The sequence below is a fragment of the Rattus rattus genome, chromosome 16 (genome assembly GCF_011064425.1).
Source record: "Rattus rattus isolate New Zealand chromosome 16, Rrattus_CSIRO_v1, whole genome shotgun sequence".
In the NCBI taxonomy this organism is placed as follows: Eukaryota; Metazoa; Chordata; class Mammalia; order Rodentia; family Muridae; genus Rattus; species Rattus rattus.
Window position 1 is genome coordinate 7,334,407 of NC_046169.1, and position 24,840 is coordinate 7,359,246.

Genomic DNA, 24,840 nt, shown 5'->3' on the forward strand with positions numbered 1-24,840 from the left:
AGACGCTCTCTGTCCTGGTCTCTCTACCCAGTGAGGTGTCATCCCCATTTCCAGAGAGGCATCTACACACACACAGATACACACACACAGATACACACACACACACACACACACACACACACACACACACACACACACGGGGAATGCTTCCCAATGGTATTGACATAACTCACTCAACCTATGGTCACACAGAATTTTAATGCAGATCATGGTGGGATCTTCTACTGTCTTCTGAGGAAGCTCCAAGATCCCATATATGTCCCAGCTTCTTTCCCATAGTCTTGTTATACGAGACCAAACCTACTCCATTTGGAGACCAGACTCCATCTTAAAAGAAAAAGAGCCCAAGAACTTGACCTGCACCTGAACCCAAGCTGCACCCAAGTACAGGAAAGACCCCAGGGCTTGCCCTTGGGCCACACCCCAGAGTTACTCTCTAGCTACTTCCTAGCAGCAGCCAATCAAGACTAGTCTGACTGTTTCAGATGCACCGTCAGACCATTTGTTCATGGTCTTGCTTCAGACCATCCAGCTGTCGGCTCACGACAGTCATTCTATTAGACACATACCAGGCTGGGCACCCCTCACTTGTTCACTCTGCCCAATAAAACCCTGTCCCAATGAGGGTTCCAGGCTGCTTCACCAAACCGTTCTATGGGTCGACAGTGAATAGGCCCAAACTCAAGTTTATAATAAAGAAACCCTAATGTGACTACATCCGAGTAGGCTCCTTGGTGGTCTTTTGGGGTTCATAAATGCTTCCGGGCACAGCCATTAGAAATAAGTAGAGCCTTGTACGGTTACACGTGTAATTTTATTTAGATGTTACTTGTGATCTATAGTAAGATATACAAACAGATTAAAAATTGTTTGACAGATTTTAATACCACTTTAGATTCGATTTACAACTGCATTGATAATACTGCGAGATAACAGATACTGTCCTTCATAAAGAAACAAACAAACAAACAAACCCGCCTGCTACTCTGGCTGATACACTCCCTCCAGACTTCAATGGATTCAAATGTATCACATGTTTCTGCTGAAAATATTACAAAGCTTTCACAGCCCTCACCATCCTATGCTCATAAATGATTGGATGTGTTAGAAATGTACTGGGATGAAAACATCCATCTTCTAATAACGTCTTAGTAAATAAAACCTAAGGACTGAAGCTCATGGTCTGGTGCTAACAGTGCACTCATTTGCCTTCCCAGTGCAGTGATGTGCAGACTCAGGCATTTTCTACCCACCACCCATCCACCTACTCGTGCATGCATGCATGTATGCATCCCTCCATCTGCAATAGATCCATCTATCTACAATCCATTCATCCATCTACTCTCCAATCTACCCACTGACCTATATCTATTCACTCATCTGCCTACCCACCCACCAACCTACTATTCATCCACTCACCCATCCATCTGTCATGAATCCACCTACCTATCCACTCATCCATAAATCCATCCACCTGCCCTCTCCTACCCATTTAACTCATCCACCCACTCGACTTATCACCCATTTACCTACTTACCTACCCACCTACTCATCCATCAATCCCCCACACACACATAGCTATCTACCCACTCACCCATCCACCCTCCCATCCATCCATCTATCCATCCATCCATCCATCCATCCATCCATCCATCCATCCACCCACCCACCCACCTATCCATCCATCCATCCATCCATCCATCCATCCATCCATCCATCCATCCATCCATCCATCTACTCACCCCTCCAGCTTCCATTTGCCTGAGTCTATACCATAAGAAAATACTGTATAGGATACTCGGCTAAAATATATATGGAACACTAAAACTGGGGACAATATAAAACAACCTTAAAATCTGTAGATTTAAGTCTAATATGAAATGTATAGAAATCAAATATGCTACTAAATTCTGTTCTCCATTTGTTTTAGTAAATATTTTTCCTAAAAAATGGAAGTCAAAAATCTAAACTTTTTACTTTGTTCTCATTTTGTAAAGTATTGAAGTGACTTGGATTTAAATTTTAGACTAAATCAAATTTGCCAAAGAAAATCTCTAAAAATAATCTGAATTGGATTTTAGTCATTTCCCATCCTTTTGAAGGTTACAGAATGCAATGGGCAAAAGTTCTCTCTCTAGCTATAAAATAAAACTATAACTTGATGGGAAAACTACAGGACAAGTAGCATGGAGAAGCTCACGAACATCTGTGAGTAAGGAGCCGCTAGTTTCACTCTGATGTGACATCAGGAGAAGACATCCTGACCACGGCTGGTAGCCCTAACGACTTCCCTCCACCCTGGGGGCACACGGACCCGGCCAAACAAAGAAGTGCTCCCAAATGTGAGTGCTGGGGCACACGGGGCACTCGGGAGACAGGAGAACAACAGAGACAAGCTGCTGGACGGATAACCAAGGGCTCCGGATGTCAAAGTCATGAGGATGATGTCGGTGCGGTAGGTCTCAGTGTTGGAAAATGGAAATGGGAGAAAGGGAAAAGTTTCTCGACAGTTACCAATGTGACAGCGAGTCACAGCAATGGCCACGTGTGTACAGGCTCCAGGATGACCATCGGGCAGCATAGAGCACTCAGATACATGGCAAAGCAGGGCGTAGGCAGGGGCTTGCAGATGGGTTTTCAGTATCTGACTGACATGAGTAAAACCTGCTACTGGCAGGAGTCCACACACGGCAGATGATGTGGGCGGCTGGGTGACATCCCCAAACTCATGAGCAAAACCCACTTTTAATTACCCCAGAGACATCCCCTATCCACTGACGCATGTCACCCCAGATCTAAATTTTTCTTTTCATAAAAAGTGAGAGATATTAAGAGCCGCAGGCCATTTGAATGTGCACCTAAGGGAAGGCAGTGTCCTGGCACCTGTGTAAGTCCTGCCTGTGACCCACGCCTGGGGCACCAATGACTTAGTTAAATCAGCAGCTGCCTCTCCGGAGCTGTGAAGCCGACACAGGACTGAGGCACTGCCATTCGGTGAAAGGGTCAGGGCAGTGGAGGGGAAGTCGGGGTCTCTGCCAGGGCAACCGGGTGAATCAAGTTTATCTTGTGAGGTACTTTTTAAAATTTAAAATGTGCCAACAACACGGGAGGAGAGAGCTGTGCTTCAGGACGGGTGTGGCCCTGTTTGACACAGTGCGAATCCAGCCACAGCACCATGGGTCGTGAACAGCTGGTGGCATCTCTCAGCCAAACCCAAGCTTCTATGACTCAGGGCAAGGGGAGTGAGGTGCTCACTGCCCGGAGACCAGAGGGGTAGGGATCCCAGGAAACAAACTGTGGAGGTCTCTTTCCCACTGGGTGGGGTAGGAGGGAATCAGATGGGGCAGCTGTGCCGCCCTGCTCTGCAGACTCTGGGTGCCCACACTACCAGGGCTAGTCACAGAAGTAAGCTCCATCTGCAAAGTCCCTGGGCACAGGGTTCCCTCATAAAAACGAGTGCTCTCTGCTGCGAGTGCAAACGAGCACACACAGTTCCTTGGAGGCCACCAGACGGAGTGTGCAAATAGAGAAGCATCTTATTCTGACTTGTTAAACTTTCCCCTCCGCAACCATGTCTATCTGGAATTCGATTTGCAAAGGAAAAAAAAAAACCAAAATCAGGGAAGCATCGCCCACTGGTTGGAAGACATCACTGACACACAGCCATTGATCTTGCAAAGAGCTGACACCGGGCAGCTGTGCAGACACGCGGCAGGTCCACCAGAGCAGGATGGACGGGAGAGGAGACTCTCACAGCCGAGAGGGAAGCGAGATGCTATTTCAGGATGGTGCACTAGGTACAGCGAATGTCCTGGTGTGCAGCACGGTGTGCTGTGTTTAGTGGCACTTAAGTATTACACAGTAAATACTCAACAAATCCAGAAGGATGTGCAGAAGCAATATCACACTGCTAATACAAAAGGTACTAAAGCTACAGGGTAATACCACTGTGAGGGTGCAGAGATCACAGGAGCTCCTAGCACACTTGCATATGGTGCCCTGGCTGGCCGCCTGCCGCCTGGCCCTGGCGACTCAGTCGGACCAGTCGTTCTCATCAAACTCAGAGTCATCGTCCGAGTCGCTGTACTCCACAGCAATGCGCCTAGACAAGATGGTGGCCACGTCATTGCCCACAGGCTCCCGCTTGGCTTCCTGCTCACGCTGCTCCTGCACCTTTTTCAGTTGGATTCCTGCAAACAGGAGGCAGGGAGGAGAATCAGTCTCTTAGCTCCCAGGGAAGGAAACCAAACAGGTCGCCCTCTTTATACTGAGTTCATACAGACAAGACCCTGAACATCCGAGGGCAGAGGAAACGTGTAAACTCAGGTTACGGCTGGAAAGGGACCCAAAATACCACAGTGTGTGCGACTGCTTGGTCACACAGTAGGCAGGTGATTTAACGTGACGTGCTTAGCACTGCCCTTTGACGGGACTTCAAATGTACAGGCTAGGGACAAAACAAGAAGAAAATACGCCCATCTTAATAGCCCTGACAATGTTGGAGACCACCTCCCCATGCACACATGCATTCACACAGGCTCACATACATGCACACAGGCTCACACACATGCACACGCTTTTCTCTGGAAAGTTCAGGAGTTACTCGAGATGTAATGGTCCCAAACCACTAAAATACATAACTACCTAACATGTTCTTTCCTGAAGAAAACAACAAAACCAGAACCACAAGTTATCATAGATACACACTGCTTCTATTTTCCCTAGAAATCGTTTTCAAACAGTGCCACTAAGCCAATCTAGCGGGGACATTTTTCCTGGCTCCAAACACCTCCTGCCTCATTTGTCCTCGTTTCTGTCAAACTTGAATCAGGTCCGTTCCTTGAGCTCTCTATTTACAAGCTCTGCTCCTGTAGAGAACAGACATGGGCTTTTGGAGCAAGGTAGTCTCTGATTACACACTCACCGGACTGGCCGAGAGTGTCCAAAACCACGTCTAACTCTCTCATCCTAAGACAGGACAGCTGACCTCCCTAATGTATTCTGGCTTACAGCGTTTGTCTCAAGAAACTCAAGTTTTTCAATGATGTTCAAGATACTTGGGGATTCCAGGGTCTTTAGCAGCAGGCAGGGTGTGTGTGTGTGTGTGTGTGTGTGTGTGTGTGTGTGCGCGCGCGTGCGAGCGTGTATGCACCTACATATATGCATGCATAGCATGGGCTGTGTATGCACAGGCCAGACTCAGTGAGCTCAGGTAGAGGTATGAGGTATGAGGCAGAGGCACCATAGCTCTGGGAAGGACGTTACCAGAGCTAAAGTTCCCAAGGTTGCAGACCAGCAACCTCCGTCAGTTACACATCCAAGACAGACAAACTGACCGAGAGGCTGTAGAGTTCCTGAGGGTGCGATGAGCTCTGGGAATATTCCGCAGCCTGTTGCTGCTGCCTGGGGCCATCTGGACTCGGACAGCTAAGGGTGAATGGTATAGCACACAGGCCTCCTGGGAGGCTCTTGACTCCACAGGGTCAAGGTCTATGAGATGCTCATGCCACCTCTCCTGTATTAGGGCTCGGCAGTAAGGCGCCTGGAACACTCTGTGGGCTACTGAATAAATTCCAGAAGCCACTGGCTTGGCACAGCTCGCTGTGACTGTAACAAGTCCAGTGTAACGTTAGCTTTGTTGAAAACAAGATTCCTGCTGGGCACTTACTCTCTTCCATTTCATTCTTGAGTCCACAGTGGAGAAAGGTCCTATTAATCGATCTACCATGATGTCTAGCTTCTGGCTTCTCGTTGAGTACAGCTTTCCCAAACGTTTAACTTTTGATGATAATATGTTTCTATGCTGCCCGTAGAACAATTCCAACTTAATAAGAAAGTAACCAACGACAGAATGTACCTCATCTTTTGAAGGCAGTGTACCTGGCTGACCACACATCAGTGTCTTCCAGAGCATGGACTGAACCTGCGTGCACTTACCCTTCCGGAGCACGGACTGAACCTGCGCGCGCACTTACCCATCCGGATGGCAGCCAGGAGATCGCTTCTTGCATCACTTATGGGTGGCTGTGCAGGCTCTGGGCGCTTTGCCTCAGCCACAGGGGGACCATGCATTGGGGAGGAAGACAGGGAGGAGGGGCCAGGAGGACCAGGTGGAGGAGGCGGGGGCCCTGGGGGCGGTGGTGCTGTGGCCAGGAGCCCAGTGGAGGGCTGGTGAGGAGGGGTGGGGTATGTGGAGCCGGCTGAGGCAGGGAATGCGGGTTGCTGCGCAGGGATCTGGAGAGGGCTGACGAAGGCAGTTTGTGCTGAAGGAATCATGGGTGGAGGGGGAGGTGGTGGCGGTCCTGAGGGATTGTAGTATTCAATTATCTGTGCTGGAAGCATCCTAAGGAATAAACAAAACCCAGTCACTCACATAACCAGGGATGTCTCCGCATAGAGAGACAGAACTCAGACGGAGCACAGTACTGCCAGCTGGGCCGGAGTCCCTGCGGGGAGCAAGTGTCACCTCTGAGGGTCAGTCTCTCCAAGTCATACGTCATGACAATTAAAAACCCACTGAAATGTACCTAGAGTGACCGTCTGAAATGCACAGTGAACTCTGGATGGCTAGGGTCCAAGAGAGCAGCAAAGGGCTCATACCCTTTCCATCCCAAATCTTTCGGAGCTGTGCCGTGTAGGGCCTTGTCACACAAGGGCTCTGAGGCCAGGGACAAAGACATGGGGTAACACTCCCTTCTCAGGCCCTGTCCGAATAGGATCTCCAGGGCTAAGGTTCCCAGTGGTGTGTCAAACACTCCAAGAGACAGGTTAACAGTTTTCCAAGCCACAGGCCCTCTGTGTGCCTGATGTAGCAGCCTCAAAACATATCCTAGGAATCCCAGCTTAGCCAAGACCAAAGGACAAGGGACACCCAGACCACATGGTCTCCTCTTTCAGGCTGCAGGCACAATCAGAAAGCAAGGGTTTCCCTTGGGTGGAAAAGACATATTGCTCTATTCAACTTTGCTGGGTGTAGACACTCGGGAACATTTTAAAGAGTAAATCTAAGAGAGCTAAAGACGAGCTGACCAAATAAAAGGGAGGATCTCAAATGAATTAACACATGACCTGGAAGGGTCTAGACACAGGGGAGGCATTCAGTCCACAGACCAGAGAACAAGAGACTCAGGGCGGAATGTTCCAGGAGCTGAGGGGTGAGAACGGAATTATGGGGTGGATGGCGAGGTGTACGTGCGATTACATGTGTTCTGGTCTAGCACTCTGTGAGGAATTCAAGGGTGTGGAAAAGTTCTTGAATAAGCATTTTACTCTTCATGGGTGCCTTGGCTTAGAGCCCGTCTATGAGCAGAGGACAGACACAAGCACACTGTCCACCTGAGATGTGTCTACTGTCAGTGGCTGGACCCCACACCGACTCTGTCTGACACCCTCTGCTGACACTGACACTGTGCTCGATCATTCCTGACTATATTCTGTGGTAAAATTCTTCCAAGACACCAATTTACCAGCAAAACCAAACATGAAAGGAATAGCAATTTACCCATAGTCGGCTGGAGCCACTGACGCAGAGGCCTGGGACCCCTCTGGGGCCTGGGGCGGAGGTGGTGGCGGTGGCTGCTGAGGTCTATTCAGGGCCATGTGCCTCGCCGAGGCAGACGAGGGTCGGTATTCGTGCTCAGCGCCTTGGTTTGTGGCTGCATGCAGTGGTGCATCGCCAGCCGTGTAGGAAGGTGTCACCGGCTGTACTTGCAAAGCGTGGTTGGGAGTAGCAGGATAAGAATAATCGGTGACATCGGATGTGTGAGACCTGAGTTTGGAGGAAAGGGGGTGAGAGAAACTGAAGTTTTTAAAAGGTCCCCCAAGAGGCAGCTGCGTATCTACAAATGACAACTTGTCAGCATGAAGACAGACATTTATTTCTTTGGCGCTCAGCCAAGCCCAGCCCCCTGAAAGCTTCCGAGCAACAACACAATTATTTTAGTAGCAAAGCCCAGTGTTACATGGATTCAGATCAGAGGCTTCGGTAAGTCGGACCAGAGTGGGAGTCGGCAAGGACGCATGACCACAACACTTCACGTATCTCTTTATGAAGACAATGCTGTATGACAAACCCCACTCCTTCAGAAACAACATCTCAGACTGGCCGAGAACTTAAAGGCAATAAAATCCCACAACACATGATTTTGCAGCATGAAACAGCAGGTGAACTGGATATGTGTTAAAGGCAAGAAGACAAAGAGGGGTCCAGAATGCACAGTGAGCTGCGTTTTTATAAATGGCAGAAATGAATTGAACCCGAAGAAGGAAAGTCAGCGCTGACTGGCTTCCAGGCCTCAGACACAGCGGCACAGCAGAGCTCTAGAGGGAATGGAGACCGAGCGTTAGTGAGCGGTTTGGGAAGGAGGCGATGACCAGCAGCCGGCAGAGCCTGAGAGGGGGAACAGCTGTCATCAGGTAGCAGCAGCAAGCCACGTTAGTAAGAGGCACGCATTTTACAGGACAGTCGTCAGGGGGCTGCAAGTCCTCCCACGATGCTGAAGCAGGGCTTGATCTGGGGTTGGGGATCCAAGAAAGCAGATGTCGCACCCTCTGGGCCTCGCGTCTTCCTTGGCACTCCCCGCCTGATCCAGCCTCTTGGCGTCACTCATGAACTCAATGCCCATTTTCCTCCTCTCCCACTCTTCTCTTCTCGTTCTGACTTTTCTCACATACACTTGCTGGCTCCTGCTAGGATTCAGCTTGAGTTTCTCTCTCTGAAGGGAAACAGGTAAGCACACACTGGGGGCAAACAAGAGCAGAGATGAAGACACAAACTCATGCCTGCCTTTGGGACTTCTGCGGGCAGATTTCCTCAACCAGAGGGCCTGCTCCTCCTCTCTGTCCCCTACCTGCAGCATAATAATAGCTTGTCTGTGAGCTGTGGTGTAGATCACAACTGTGTGTGAGGATGTCTCAGTCACTCTTCCAACCGCTAGCAGCACAGTTACCATATTTTAGTGGTGGAAAATGTCTGACCTGTATCTGGGTTCAGTGCATTTCAAAAATAGAAAAATATCTAAATCTATGAGGTCGCTGATGATATACACACCCTACCTAGGTGACTACATCACTGATGTGTCACTCTCTACAGGACACAGTCACCCAGCACAGCATGGAGTGTCTCCAGTGGGATGTGGTAGGACACAGCACATTCTGTGGTACGAATGAGAAAGCCATCCTTGGAACACAGCTTGGAGAAAAGAAGCCAAGACAAAGCAGGTGACCACGGAGACAGACACACAGTTGATGGAGACAGGACTCTGATGAAGGCTGACAAGAGGAGAAGCGGCAAGGGCTGGGCAAGTGAAGGACCAGGGAACAGGGGGTGCCAGCAGGCAGTTGTGGGGGGGCTCGGAGGAGGCTGAGTGGGCAGGCAGAAGTTGCCACAAGGCACGCCACCGATGTGCTGCTCGCGGTCAGGTCCATCTGTCGCAGCAGAGGACGGTAGGTTACGGGAAGGGAGCAGGAAGGAGGCTGCTCCCTTAGCCTGAGGACCCCATCAATCCCAGGGACTTTGAGAGAAGCAGGGGGGCAGAGCCACAGCACGAAAGCAGGGCCCAGGATTGGAGAACACAGGGCTGGATGTGGAGATGTACTGACTTCTGATTACAGAGAACACTCGGTCAATTGCTCATCCGAAACTCAGAGTTAGAAACAAGCCAGGCCTAGCGATCTGTCAGGAGGGGGCAGAACTAAAGAGGCGTTGTTTATCTGGGTTGACTAGGACACTTTGTTTATAGGTCTGCCTTATACACAGCTTAAGGTTAAACTTTCCTCAGTATCTTTAGTGCTCATGTGTGAGAAGGAGAATACGCCTCTAAAAATCACGCTTTTACCAAATAGTGTCTAAAAATAAAACATTTTTAAACTGTCAAACAGCTAGGTGTGGTGGTGTGTGCCTTTGACGTCAGTACTTGGGAGGCTGAGGCCTGTGCATCTGTGTGTGTAAGGTCTACACTGTGCATCTGTGTGTGTAAGGTCTACACTGTGGGTCTGTGTGTGTAAGGTCTACACTGTGGGTCTGTGTGTGTAAGGTCTACACTGTGGGTCTGTGTGTGTAAGGTCTACACTGTGGGTCTGTGTGTGTAAGGTCTACACTGTGGGTCTGTGTGTGTAAGGTCTACACTGTGGGTCTGTGTGTGTAAGGTCTACACTGTGGGTCTGTGTGTGTAAGGTCTACACTGTGGGTCTGTGTGTGTAAGGTCTACACTGTGGGTCTGTGTGTGTAAGGTCTACACTGTGGATCTGTGTGTGTAAGGTCTACACTGTGGGTCTGTGTGTGTAAGGTCTACACTGTGGATCTGTGTGTGTAAGGTCTCTGTGCATCTGTGTGTGTAAGGTCTACACTGTGGGTCTGTGTGTGTAAGGTCTACACTGTGGGTCTGTGTGTGTAAGGTCTACACTGTGGGTCTGTGTGTGTAAGGTCTACACTGTGGGTCTGTGTGTGTAAGGTCTACACTGTGGATCTGTGGATCTGTGTGTTTAAGGTCTACACTGTGGGTCTGTGTGTGTAAGGTCTACACTGTGGGTCTGTGTGTGTAAGGTCTACACTGTGGGTCTGTGTGTGTAAGGTCTACACTGTGGATCTGTGTGTTTAAGGTCTACACTGTGGGTCTGTGTGTGTAAGGTCTACACTGTGCATCTGTGTGTTTAAAGTCTACACTGTGGGTCTGTGTGTGTAAGGTCTACACTGTGGGTCTGTGTGTGTAAGGTCTACACTGTGGGTCTGTGTGTGTAAGGTCTACACTGTGGATCTGTGTGTGTAAGGTCTACACTGTGGGTCTGTGTGTGTAAGGTCTACACTGTGGGTCTGTGTGTGTAAGGTCTACACTGTGGGTCTGTGTGTGTAAGGTCTACACTGTGGGTCTGTGTGTGTAAGGTCTACACTGTGGGTCTGTGTGTGTAAGGTCTACACTGTGGGTCTGTGTGTGTAAGGTCTACACTGTGGGTCTGTGTGTGTAAGGTCTACACTGTGGATCTGTGTGTGTGTCTACACTGTAAGGTCTACACTGTGCACTGTGGGTCTGTGTGTGTAAGGTCTACACTGTGGGTCTGTGTGTGTAAGGTCTACACTGTGGGTCTGTGTGTGTAAGGTCTGTGTGTGTAAGGTCTACACTGTGGGTCTGTGTGTGTAAGGTCTACACTGTGGGTCTGTGTGTGTAAGGTCTACACTGTGGGTCTGTGTGTGTAAGGTCTACACTGTGGATCTGTGTGTTTAAGGTCTACACTGTGGGTCTGTGTGTTTAAGGTCTACACTGTGGGTCTGTGTGTGTAAGGTCTACACTGTGCATCTGTGTGTTGAAGGTCTACACAGAGAGCTCCAGGAAACCCAGAGCTACGCAGTGAGACCCGGGGTCAGAAAAATCCCCAAACCACAACAACAAAAAGAAGTAAAGGGAAATGTTCTGCGTGATCTCAATTCTGTAAAGATAGAAATTCCACACAGACACAGAGAGAAAAGACATATACAGTAAAAAGGGATGTCAGGATGGGTATTTAGTTTTAATTTCTTTCTGTAATATTCAGGTGTAAATATTTTTAATTTCGTAGTAAGAAAAGGTTAAGGCTGGAGGGAAGGCTCAGCAGGTAAGGGCACTGGTGCTGGCAGAGGACCCTGGTCTGATTCCCACACCCGCGTAAGTGGTTAAAGCCCATCTAACTCCCTCTCCAGGGGATCTGACGCTCCATTGCAGCCTCCACAGGCACCGCACTCACACACAGAGCATCACACCCACACACACCAATAACTAAAGAAAAACACACATTTTAAAAAGAGGAAAGGCTGCAGTTTTAATAAAACATGCCAATTTTCCAAATTAACTGAAGGGGTTCCCTCTGAGTCCAGTGACGAAGTAGGGGGTTTGCTAAAGTCAGGTCTGCAATAGGGAGTCGCGGCAAAGGGCACGAGACACAAGGCTCTGACAAAGGAGCCACCTACGAGAAAGGAAACTGCACCTAGGTGACTCGAGCACACGAGCAGGCGATCCAACAGGTCTAATGGCCGTCAGCACCATGCCTGGCCTGGAACAATCTCGGATGGTAGGGAGAAGCATTCAACTGAGGGTGTAAAGAAAACAGTCCATCCCTTTCCCATGTACACGTGTTTAAGTCAGATCATATACAGAGTGTATGTATGTATCTATGGATGGATTTGTGTGACAGAGTTAAAACCCCAACCAAGTTACTTGTCAAAACAAGAAACAGTGCAACAGCAGTGGGGATTCGGGCCGTGCCCTCCAGTAGCCTGAGGCTAAAGTTTAAGCCTGAGGCAAGAGCCCAAAGCTCCCAGCGTTCTCTGAATACCTCAGGTTACAGGTGCAGACAGACTGACTACCTGGGGCGCACTTTTCCAGAGCTCGTAGTCCTGGGCGGGAAGCCGTACCTGAAGTCCTGTAACCCCTAACTTCTCTCCTAGCAGACACCCACCTATTCTTTTGGGTGGGTAGAGACTGCTCTAGATTCCGAGGTGATAAGAAAAAAAAAAACAACAAAAGATAAAGAAATCAAATATGAGGTACAGACCCGATTTCACATTACTCTTGACATTTTCTTGGGTAAATTCTTGATGTTTTGGTTAGTTTGTACATTTGTGCTTGTTATTGGTATTTTAAAGAGTCTCATGTATCCCAGGATGGCCTCAGATATGTAGCCCAGGATGACCCTGAACTTCTGATCATCCTGCTTCCACCTCTGGGTGTGCTAGCCCCCCTGGTCTATGAGAAGCCAGGGTTCGCCCCAGGGCTTCACAGAGGCCAGGCAACCACTCTTCCAACTGAGCTGTGCGCCCAGCTTGAATTCTGACTTGCATATGCAGAAGCCCGGAAGTCCACACAAATGGAACATGATCTGATAGAACAGAAACAAGAAATTAAACCGGAAGTTAAAACAGGCCAGTTGGTCATCAAGCGAGTCTGTGTTACACGACCTCATGACCTCTGTGTCGGCACCTGCAAGAAACACTTTTACATAACTGCCGTCAACTTTTTAAAGAAACCGCAACAGGAAGTCCTCCTGAAATGAGAGCAGTTTGGAAAGAGATACCAAGCCCTCTTTTGTCTGTGCCTTCTTCTAATGAAGGTCTTCCTGGGTCACTGCTGACAAAAGAAATTCAACATTTTACATTAAAGCAGTAAGTGGTGATTAAGCAAAGTAACTGACAGTCACCCAAGTTCAGAATCCACAGTAAAACTCCACCTTCCAGATTAACCCAAGAGAAAACTTAAACCTTTAAGGGCATGCAAAGTCACCACATTCAAATAGCAATCCTTAAAGCGTTATTTTAAAAGCCAAACACAGATATCAATTTTAAGGACACAGAAGGGCACACAGAAACCCAAAATACAAGGACTCAAACGTGGGGAGAGGGGCCCATGGCGCACACACCTAGTGTCTGGGGACAGAGATCCCTCGGAGGATGCCCCGTGGTGCACACTCTGAGACAACCTGTTGTCGGGCCTAAGCTCTTTGTCATACGCCATCATATTCCACTCCTGGCGCCTGTTTCTGGCTTTTCTAACCTTTTTCACCTCACGAGTGGTGCCATCTACACGCTTTTGCTCCTGACGTCCAGGAAAGGAAAGCAAGCATGCCAAGACAGAAGGGAGAGGAAAAGAGCAGGTTAGATGCAGTTACAATGCACAGAGAACAGGCCTGGTGCCCGCTCTAGAGCTCTTCACATCCTAGTCACACTCAACTGCAGGGATGCTAAAACAGCACGTGCCTTAGCAGGTCCATCGGAAATAAAGTGGTCTCTAAGGAAACGGCCGCTCCCCCCGTACCTGCTTACCTTCCCCTCAGGGACGGGACTCTCACTTGCTGGGGCCATAGCCTGTTTTACACTGCTCCTGTGAAGTATCTGGTAACACCAAAGTCATTTCCCTCATTGACACACTTTGGAGCCCTGTATGTGTGTGCATGCGCATGTGTGCAACACATGCACACACAGATAAACTTACCTGTGTAGACACAAAGCTATTCTTACACCATCCTGTCTGTCACCAAGGCGTATTCCATCCTCACATTGGTCCAACAAAAGACTCTCTTCCAAGGGGAGGCCCTCTCGGGCGTTTACACATTTGTCCCTTTTCTTGAACAAGCACTTACAATCTTCCAGACAAAGGTCGTATGCTTTTTCTTCCTACTCGCCCTTATGGGCCTCCCCTACTCTTTTACCTTTACATGAAGCATAAACTCAGTAAATGCTGGCTGAATGATCAAAGTCACACACCTCAAGCACAAGCATGTCCCAGGGGCCATGCCCAGCACTCAGGAACTGATGATTCAAATGGCCAACACACACAACACATGCATGCATGCATGCTTGTGCACACACACACATGCACACAAAACACATACATGTACATACTACACACATACACAACACATGCATGCACATACTACATACACACACATGCATGCACATACTATACACACACATGCATGCATGCTTGTGTACACACCACACACACACACACACACACACACACACACACACAGTTTCTACCCCATGGAGCTTTTTCCCTGAAAAGGGAAGTCTGACAGCCAGCACAAATAAGTCTCTATAGAATGTGGTAAAATATAAATATTTTCAAGTCTGATATAGCTTATATCTAGCTTATATCAACATACATATTGTATGTGTATACATTTCATATATGTGCATATATCTCTGTGTATACCAGATGTCATCTCGCCTGCAGTTTAAGGCAGTGAGAAAGAGGTGGCTGGACTGGGCTGTTCAGAGGTGTTTAGAGGCTCTGGGGCACTTTAAGAATAAGAACATAAAATGCACACAGGACCTAGGATGACTGCTCAGGACAGAAAAAGACGAGATGCAGATGAGATGGGCACTTAGCAAGCCAGGGGCCTCTGGACGTGTGAACTGAGTCTTCAGCCTTTAGATGGGCCAGGGCCGTGTGACGGGGGGCCTGTCCAAATCTTACCTTGCTTTCTCCTCAGTAACAGCAATTCATCGTCTAGAAATGTGCTCTAAAGAACCACCTTTACTGCTGTAGGAAACCAACTCAGGTACTTCAGAGGTGCAGTTTACAGTCAACATCCATTCATCAACACGACAAAGGGTAGGTAATGGAACATTTGCATTTCAGGATACTGTGTGCTATTAAGAAAAAAAACCCCACATCCTTAATAATTTCTGTGTACACAAATCATGTCTGGTATGATTTTACATATGGATTGCTTCGGCACATGTGTATGCATGCCTTAGTGCATGGTCTAGAAGTCAGGGAAAACGCTCACAGGAGCACTGAGCAATGCTAGGTCCTCAGAGAGGGTGCCTTGGTCAGTCAGCGCTTTAGAGGGTGCCTTGGTCAGTCAGCGCTTTAGAGGGTGCCTTGGTCAGTCAGAGCTTTAGAGGGTGCCTCCATCAGTCAGCGCTTTAGAGGGTGCCTTGGTCAGTCAGCGCTTTAGAGGGTGCCTTGGTCAGTCAGCGCTTTAGAGGGTGCCTTCGTCAGTCAGAGCTTTAGAGGGTGCCCTGTCAGTCAGAGCTTTAGAGGGTGCCTCCGTCAGTCAGCGCTTTAGAGGGTGCCTCGGTCAGTCAGAGCTTTAGAGGGTGCCTTGGTCAGTCAGCGCTTTAGAGGGTGCCTTGGTTAGTCAGCACTTTAGAGGGTGCCCTGTCAGTCAGCGCTTTAGAGGGTGCCCTGTCAGTCAGCGCTTTAGAGGGAGCCTTGGTCAGTCAGCGCTTTAGAGGGTGCCTCGGTCAGTCAGAGCTTTAGAGGGTGCCCTGTGTCAGTCAGCGCTTTAGAGGGTGGCCTTCGTCAGTCAGAGCTTTAGAGGGAGCCTTGGTCAGTCAGCGCTTTAGAGGGTGCCTCGGTCAGTCAGAGCTCTAGAGGGTGCCTTGGTCAGTCAGCGCTTTAGAGGGTGCCTTGGTCAGTCAGCGCTTTAGAGGGTGCCTTCGTCAGTCAGAGCTTTAGATGGTGCCTCCGTCAGTCAGAGCTTTAGAGGGTGCCCTTGTCAGTCAGAGCTTTAGAGCCATGATATGTTGTCTGTGCACTTTTAAAACTCAAAAGAAAGAGGACAGAGAGGTTTCAGTGGGCATCCTATTTAGGAGCCACACTGTTAAAGGCACTTAACTGTCACTCCTCCTGCTCAGGATGCACACTGACAGTCGGGGATAAGTGTGTTAACTGCTCACAACAGTTCAGCCTTCAGCTCTATCCAGTATCATGCACATTAGACAGAGACACGCACGCGGCCAGGATCTTGAAATATTAAAGGAAATAAACCTTATCTCAGTGACACAGGCTTGCATTAGAATCCCCAGACTGTGCAGCACAGTGTCCTACCCTAGGGTACTCCTTCGTACCTCTTCCAAGAAAAGCCCCTCGACTCTCAAAGGCCATCTGTCACACGTCGCCTGTCCCTACTGACCCCCACTTCGAATATACCATCATTCTGCTGATGCTGATGACTACTTCCAGCCAAACTATCGGTTACAGCAAAGGAGGAACACTTCCGTGGTGAAGGGATACACAGTGTAATGAGAGCAGTCTACAGTGGTGAGTGCCCACATCTTAAAAACGACAGATTTCAAGTAAACAGGAAACCATGTTCCTTAGAACCTTGGACAAATAAAAACAAGAAAACCCCAAATCAGCAGGGAAAGAGAAGTAAGAAAAAAGAAATGAAATTTAAAAAATCAATAAAAGGATTGGTTATTTGAAAAGATAAGTAAATCAAAACAGCCCAAAGCATTCAAAAGAAGAGTCGTATTAATAGAACTAGAGATGAGAGGGGAGATAAGCCATAGCCAACAACACAAGCCAGAAGCTCACTGGGATGTAAGTTGGTAATCTGAGAGAAATGGATGCATTTTTAGGTGTCTATGACCTACCAAGACCAAGCAAAGAGGATACAAACTCCTTAAACCTCTATTGAAAAGTAAAACCGAAGCCATAATAATAATAATAATAATAATAATAATAATAATAATAATAATAATAATAATAATAATAGGCAGGAGTCTCTCGAAAGCTCCAGGTGCCTTCTGGGAGACAGTTACAGAGCTAACACAGATGCTCCTCTCACTAGCTCACAGACTAGCAAGGAAGAAATACCATCAAACGCTCCACACAGAGCCAGCATCACCCAGATCCAGAAACAGGAGAGAGGTAAACAGCAGAAAAGAGAATCATAAGCCAACTGTCTTATCAGAGACACAGACATTCTCAGCATGAGGCTTGCAATAGAACTCAAGGACGGATGGAAAAAGTCATTCACCGTGGTCAAGTGGATTTCATCTGAGAGGTGCAGGGATGGCATGACACATGCCCATCAGGGTGTAAGGTACCACATAACACTTGGCAAAATGCTCCACCGCACTAGCCCTCAGGACATGGCGACTCACAGACTGTAGGGAAGGAGCCTTACAAGTACCTTCCTAGGACGGAAGCTCTCCTCAGAGTCCATCTCAACTTAGAACAGTGCTCATTAAGAAAACCACTGCCTATGAGGATACAGAGAGGGAACCATAGTCACTGCTGGGCACACATACAAATTAATCCCCCTTCTAGGGAGCAATACAGAGGTGCCCTGAAGTAGACACCAGGTCAGCTCTGCCAGCCCTGGGACTTGCCCAAAGGACTCTGAGTCATCGTGTCACTGGGACACTTCCTCCCCACGCTTTACTGCCATGTTGCTCATGACAGCTAATTGGTGACTGTCAACAGAGGAGAGGATAAAGACAACGTTACATACACACACAACTATAGAGAATGAGGGAAAACAGATCAACTGGATATCCTGATAGTAAGTGAACTAAGTCTCCAAAAGACAAATATCATGTGTCTTTCCTCATTTAATGACCCTAAATTTTATTTTTCCCTTTTTATTAAACATAGATTCTTTTACACACACACACACACACACACACACACTCTCTCTCTCTCTCTCTCTCTCTCTCTCTCTCTCTCACACACACACACACACACACACACACACACACCAATATCCTTATGAAGCCAGTGTGAGTACATTAATTACATAACAACAACTATTTTCTTTCAACAGGCTATTGGCCAGGACTGGAGAGATGGCTCAGTGGTTAAAGCACTCGTCGCTCTTCTAGTGGTCCTGAGTTCGATTCCCAGCAACCACATGGTGGCTCACAACTGTAGGTTGATGTCTATATGCAGGTGAGGGCTGGCACAAGTTAAAGCAAGGCCTGTAATTGGACAGTAAAAAGTAAGGCAGGGACAAAGGTTTTGTAAGGTGGGAGAGAAAAGGAAAAGAGGGAGGAACCAAGATAGAGGCAGAGAAGGACGATCCAGATCCGTGTGGCCTTAAATGAATATTTCTGAAGGGATGGATTTTTATAGGACAATTTATCTTATTTAGGTGGGTGGATTATATCCTTATCAATTGGTTGTGAGTTTATTGTGTGGATGCTTTGTAGATTGAGAATTTAACATATAAATCTGATTGCTAAATTACAAACATCTGGAGTTATGATTTTAACGGGTTGCTGGAAGTTGATACTATAACCACTAGGGAGCAGTTGCTGGGAGTGTGGGCAGAGTTTGAGGCACAGCGATAGGACAGCCACCGCTAGAACCAGAGTGGGTCTCAGAGCCATGGGGGACCAGCCGCTGCTGGGACCTCTAGAGTCCTGATTTTACTGGGTGGCAGGGACGTGAGCAGAGTGTAAGGCAGAGAGTCAGCGGGGTGACTAAGAGGCTAACAACAGGGGCGGAGAGACCACGGGGAACAGAGAATAGCTGGGGTAGTGTCACATGGTGCCCTAGAACCAGCCGCCGCTGAGATGAATATACCTGCTAATGCCATATGGCTCGACCATGCCAGCAAGCAAGGGAATCTTTTTTTTTTTTTTTTTTTTTTCCTTTTTTTTTTTTTTTTTAGGAGCTGGGGACCGAACCCAGGGCCTTTTGCTTGCTAGGCAAGTGCTCTACCCCTGAGCTAAATCCCCAACCCCGCAAGGGAATCTTTTAAACCTTTACTGTGACACACAACCATCGGTAACTCTAGTGCAGGGGAACTACACCCTCTTCTGGCCTCTGCAGGCAGGCCCAGCAGTATACAACACACATGCAGGCAAAACAACTACACACAACCAATCAATTTTTGAGAAGGGAAACTCTCAATTTACGTCTAAAATTCTCAGTCCTAAGGGGGCAATTTTCAAAGCAGAAGTTGCTTAACCCAAACAAGTCAGTTTATCCTTCCAAGATGATATGTGGGGCAGCTATTTCCAAAAGTCATGACTGGCTTTCTTCTTGCTTGCCTCTACCTCCACCCTCCTCTAAGGGGGGGGGGCAAGGATCTCTGAAAGTACAGATCACTGGTTGCCAGTCTCCCACAAGCACCTCAGCTACGCTCTCCGTCACAGTGACATGGTGCCTAACAGGTGAATGGAGACAAGACAAAGCATGCTGATGTCTGACGGGAACACTGACCCTGGGAAGCTCTGAGGGAGCAAAGGGGCAGGAGTCATCACACAGTCAGAAACTGAACTGCAGTGTTCACCACTTCCTCTGTTAGAGGCATACAAGTGGTAGAGTGCAAAGCTCGTCGGATCTACTTAAAAACAGCATGGCTGTGTCAAAGTGTCAAGTTTGTCATGCAAAAGGAGGACACTCCAAGGACACCTTAGCACTAGACATAACACCCTGACTATGCGAGCAAAGGCTCCGTGTGCACACTGAGGCGGTGCCTCCCGCTGACGTCATCACGCACCTTCTGACGCCATCGCTACGCACCTTCTGATGCCATCGCTACGCACCTTCTGACGCCGTTTCTCTTTCCTCTTGTCTTCTGTGTCCTGCAGCATCTTTTCTTTCCAGAGGTCAAAGAAGTAAGAGGGGTCCGTGTAGAACTTCAGCCCGTCCTTCTTGTCATCTCTGTGAACCAAAGTGTTGAAAGCCAGGGAAGAAGGACTGTCAGCCGCCTTCATCAGGAGGTAACACTAATTTTAACCCTTTGGATCCTAACACCCACACACGCCATGCTAACCACCTTATCTATTATATCCTGAGCTTCCTTATTTGGAAAAACATGGAAACGTGCACAAAAGCAAATAACTCCACAATAATTAAAACAGAATTCAATAAGTGTAAATCCTGTGTGAAAATTCCCCTTACTCACAAATATCCAATTTCTATAGCTTATACATTTAAGGAACTACTTGGTTTATTCCAACCAAGAGTGAGACAGCAGGATGCTCAGATGCACTAACTTCTACTGGAAACTTCAGTATAGTCACGATCAAAAACTAGTAAGTACTCTGTCCCTTTTGTCAATTCGGGTTTACACAATACCATTTGGTTTCAGAAAGCAAAATGTTCGTGGATGTAGACCTGACAGAAACTTTATCTCCTGTGGCTATGTCAGTTTCAAGTACTGCTATGATTACTATAGTCTAAGTAATATGTCAACTCATCATGTGAATTACGCCCTTAGCATTTAACCAGTAATAACACAGCCACTATGAACTCAGGGCTGTAACAGGGATCAACAGAGATGCTCGAGGGGCTGGAGAGGTGGCTCGGCAGTTAAGAACTCCTACTTATCCTTCAGAGGACCTGAGTTCAGGTCCCTGCACTCACATCAGCGGGCCCATAGCTGCGTATACCTGCAGCCTCTGGGAGCATCCTGTGCACTACATACAGAAAGACATATATAATCATATATAAGTAAATAAATGATATAATCATAAATAAAATGGAACCTTTTAAATGCTTTCCATCGCTCAGAAAATAAATGGAAGAAATTAAAATTTTTCAGTAATGCTTGGAAATAGTCAAGGTGTAATGTAGACATTAAGTTCAAAATTAAACCAGGAGAGTTACTCGTTATGACGGTATCCCACTAAACTATATATGCACACAGGAAAGGCGAGGCCAGCCAAATATACACAGACAGGAGGACGCTTATGGCCCAAATAAAGGAACAAAAATCCAGATTAGTGAGAGAGAGGGTGGTCCGGAGTTTCACACACATCGCTGTTTTAAACGTGTCCACTCTTAAACTCTAGGGAAGCCCACTTGTCCCACAGAAGCTGAGGCCCGTTACGTTGCCCCGCTCTCCTCAGTTTCCATGTGATTTTGATTATATGTGCATGCCCATTGTCTGAGGGAATCTGTCTGTCCAGCAGAAAGAAGGTGACAATCCTGATGTCCTCTCATGGAGGCCAGCTCTAAACCTCTCCTGTGCATCCCTGGAAGAGACCGCACACAGATGAAGAGGAGCCTGAGCCCCCTGAGGAGGCCGTCAGGATGGCAGCCACATACGAAGGGCGCGCAGGTCTCTGAGACCATCACAGACATTTGGCTTCAGCACTCCCTCCGGGAGGTGAGCCCTTTTGGTTATCACCATGGTGCCCAGCAGATGCTGGTGAAGCGAGATCCACAGAGGGGAGGAGAGATGGGCGCAGGGGCAAGGCCCACCATAGAGGACAAGGAGACAGGAAGAATGAGACAGACCCAAGGATGGGTGACCAGAGTTATGAGAAAAAGACGCCATAGTGTGGGAAGGATGCACGAAGCCTGGTGAGAGTGCGTGCAGGTGGCCTCGCCCTGTGAGCGTTGCCCTACTGGCTCTCTGTCTTTTCTCTTGGAGTCTGTCCCTGACATATCCAACCACCATAGCAACAGCAGAGAGCAGATGTTTGCGCACTGCTGAGGACTAGGGTGAGCATTTTACCATGTTATAAGTGAACCGTGCCATTTCTCTCCAGCTAATGTGAACATAAGGAACGGCACACCCACACCTGGTCTGCTGCTGTGAAGCATCACTTCTGCCGAAGACGGCCACATCCGAGTGTGAAAATCGCACTTCTCCTGTTATGAATGCCAGCGAGAGCCTATAGCCAGCATTTCGCTGGGCACGATATGGCGGTTACTGTTCTCAGAGTGCTTTTTCAACCCGAAGGAGCCCTCCAAGGTGGTCCCACCCAGCACGTCAGCACATTTTAGCCTCTGGAAGCATCCCTGGACCTCCACTGGAAAGGCGGTGGGGAAGCAGAGAGGGAGGGAGGCATGGAGGTGTACCTGTACGGTGTCAGAATGCTCAGTGGTGGGGGTTTGTCACTCTGGTTGTAAATGTCAGCCACAGGGTTTGGAATGCTGTTCTTGGAAACCACCTGCTGGTCTTGGATGGTAGAGCTTTTGAACGCTTTCTTCATGTTGATATCCTGCAGCGAGACTATTGCGAGACAAGGCGAGGGGTCAAGTTACATGCGAGATACTCCGTGTTTAGAAAGAAGCATCTTTTGACTCAGAATTATAAACGTCTCCCAGAATGACTCAACACTGGCTTTGTAAAACAGAGATTTATTTTGGGGTGTGTGCCTGAGTGTGTATATGTGCACAATGCTGGCAGAGGCCATAAGAGGGCGCTGGATTCCCTGGGACTCAAGCAATTGTGAGCCACCGGATGTGAGTACTGGGAACTGAAATAACAGTTTCTGTTGTTTCTTTAAAACCCTGCTTAAACAGAATACCCTTCCCTCCCTCTAAAAGATACATTTTCTCTTCATCTTTTGTAACAAGAGAAGTATTTCACTGGCCTAGGGCACCATTTTGTTAAACAGCACCTCTCAGACACCACACAGCTATACAGCCCCTGGGTGGCAGGCGAGCTCACAGATCTGGGTGTCTTAGGAGAAACCATCAGTGCCAGGTGCAGTAAGATGCCTGCTCACAGCTCGCAAAGATGAGTGACCATTAGGTATCTACCACAGCGATGCGGAAAGAGAGGCCTTGAAGCTTTCCGACCTATAACTCACAAAATAAGGGCCTTGATCCAGGAAGTGAAGTCAAGAGAGCACCCAGCTGAGCAGAGGAGGGTGAGCCCTCTTCCTTCTCACAGCTTTTACACTGTGCATAACTCCTCTTCTAGGTGTCCACGCTGTGCCTGTTCGCCCTGCCCACTGGACCGTCAAACCTGTACCTCACATACGCTGTGCAACAACCCAGAGAAGGGACCCAGACTCCTCAGCTTCCAGGAAAAGGCCTGTGCACCAATGTGAACACTACAATAACACCTTGCCTGGAAAAGGTTTAAAGGACTTGGTGTAGTCCCTGACACAGCATATACCTATTCATCGTGCCCAGGGTGGAGTTTGTCATAAGCATCCAATTCTAAGAGCCAACAAAAATCCACAAGAACGATGACCTAACACTCCGCCGGGATTTACACTTACAAAGGAGACCTGAGTTTAGTTCCGAGCAACACCGGGCAGCTCACAACTGCCTGTGAGTGAGTCCAGCCCAGGGCATCCAATTTGCTCTCCGGGCTCCACGGATACCTGCATTCTCACATTCACAAGCCCACACCCAGACGCCCAGAGAGACACTCGACTGAAAAAAATAAAATGACTCTCCTTCAAAAGATGCAAGCCTTCCTTACCTGAACAGACCAAGTAGCTATTCGAATTTTATTTTTAATCCGTAAATGAAACTTAAGAGCTGGATTAAAAGGAGACTGCCCTCAGCTCATTTACTGTAATATCTGCAACTTTTTAAGACAAGAACATGACACGTGACATAAACAGGATATGAGCCTCTTTTTTTATTCACTAATTAACCGAGTGGTATGGGCGCTGTCTTCCCGTTCTCCCAGGAAGAGGCGAGATAAGTGGCAGTGTGCTACTGAAAGGAAAAAGCAGAGGCTGCACTGCAGTTAATTACTACTGTCGGGCCCACATTGCGTGTAGCAATTACCTACCCTCCTCCACTGTGGAGTCCAGCTGGGTGACTTTGACAGCAAGCCGATCGATTCTGTCTTGAAGGGAATTTGCTCTGATGTAGAAGTTGTTAGCCTCATTAAATAGCTCACCAAATATGTCTTCTGCATGTTTGCCTAGAGAAGAGAGGGAGAAAGGCCCCTGCTGAGGGATTGCTGACGCATGCCCGTCACTGTCACCGCCACTGTGCAGGGCTGGTCCAAATGAATGTCAAAGCAAGTGTCAAGGTCCAAGGCCTTTAGGACAGTAAACTCCTCCAGATTACAGTGTCCTCCTTGCTGCCTGGGCTGTCAATCAAGTTGTTACCGCTAAATGAAACTTCTTTAAAAGAAAAAAGAATAAGTTCTCACTTTACACAAAATGGAAATATCAGAACGTCCCTCTCAGTGCTCAATGAAATTCAAGAGATTACTTTGGCCTTTAAATGTTGGCCATCATCGAGTGAGCAGCACTGCACATCTTACCTTGTGGTGATGCCTTCTGATAACACTCAATTCCCCGAACATCCAGGAACGCAGTGCTGAGTCCCACACGGTCTAAAATCAGCATCTAAGATTTCAGCTTAAAGTTTCCAGCAGGGCACGCCTCTACTTTTTTTTATGGGTGCTAGACACAGAGTAGACATGATCTCACTACATAGCCCAGGCTGGCCATATCCCCTTGGCTCAGTCTTCCTGGGGCTGGGATTAATGACATTTGCCACCATGTCTGAGTCTCCCTTTTTCTCAAAATCTACAAAACATTTCTTTCCTCACCTCGGATCTGCAAATCTCTTATTCTTCATTTAGTCTCCACGTGTTTGGTGACTGTTGATTCCATGCATCTAAGGACTTAACATCTGTGACAGAGGCACCTAGCTCTCCCACTGGTTTTCAGTTTCTAGTGATTCTCTGCCCAGCCAACAAAGGAGAATGTGAACAGTCCCAGAAGATGAGCTGACTAACACAAGAACATACTGGTGGTCTGAAAGAGAAATGCTCCTCACAGGCTCATGGATGCGAACACTTGGTTCCCATTGGTAGCACTGCATGCAGGGTATGTGTGTGTGGTGCGGTGTTCGATGTGTGGCATGTGTGTGTGGCATGTGTATGTGTGTGTGTGTGGTGTGGTGTGCAGTGTGC

The 24,840-nt window shown here is 48.0% G+C and overlaps 1 protein-coding gene across 2 annotated transcripts in view; it reads right to left on the reverse strand.

Annotated features, from left to right (window-relative positions):
- Window positions 1-2,806: 2,806 nt before the first annotated feature.
- The window catches only part of Wasf3 (WASP family member 3), a 38,733-nt gene continuing 16,699 nt past the window's right edge, over window positions 2,807-24,840 (reverse strand). Inside the window, exons 2-8 of one of the 2 annotated variants that reach the window (XM_032886692.1) lie at window positions 23,701-23,835; window positions 22,023-22,176; window positions 19,757-19,874; window positions 8,548-8,714; window positions 7,502-7,768; window positions 5,976-6,343; window positions 2,807-4,190 (exon numbers count right to left, since the gene is read on the reverse strand). In XM_032886692.1, coding sequence (XP_032742583.1) covers window positions 4,033-4,190; window positions 5,976-6,343; window positions 7,502-7,768; window positions 8,548-8,714; window positions 19,757-19,874; window positions 22,023-22,176; window positions 23,701-23,835 — 1,367 coding nt within the window. In that variant the 3' untranslated portion in view covers window positions 2,807-4,032. Of the gene's footprint in view, window positions 4,191-5,975; window positions 6,344-7,501; window positions 7,769-8,547; window positions 8,715-13,383; window positions 13,560-19,756; window positions 19,875-22,022; window positions 22,177-23,700; window positions 23,836-24,840 lie in introns of both variants that reach the window. The other variant, XM_032886691.1, reaches the window with a different exon arrangement.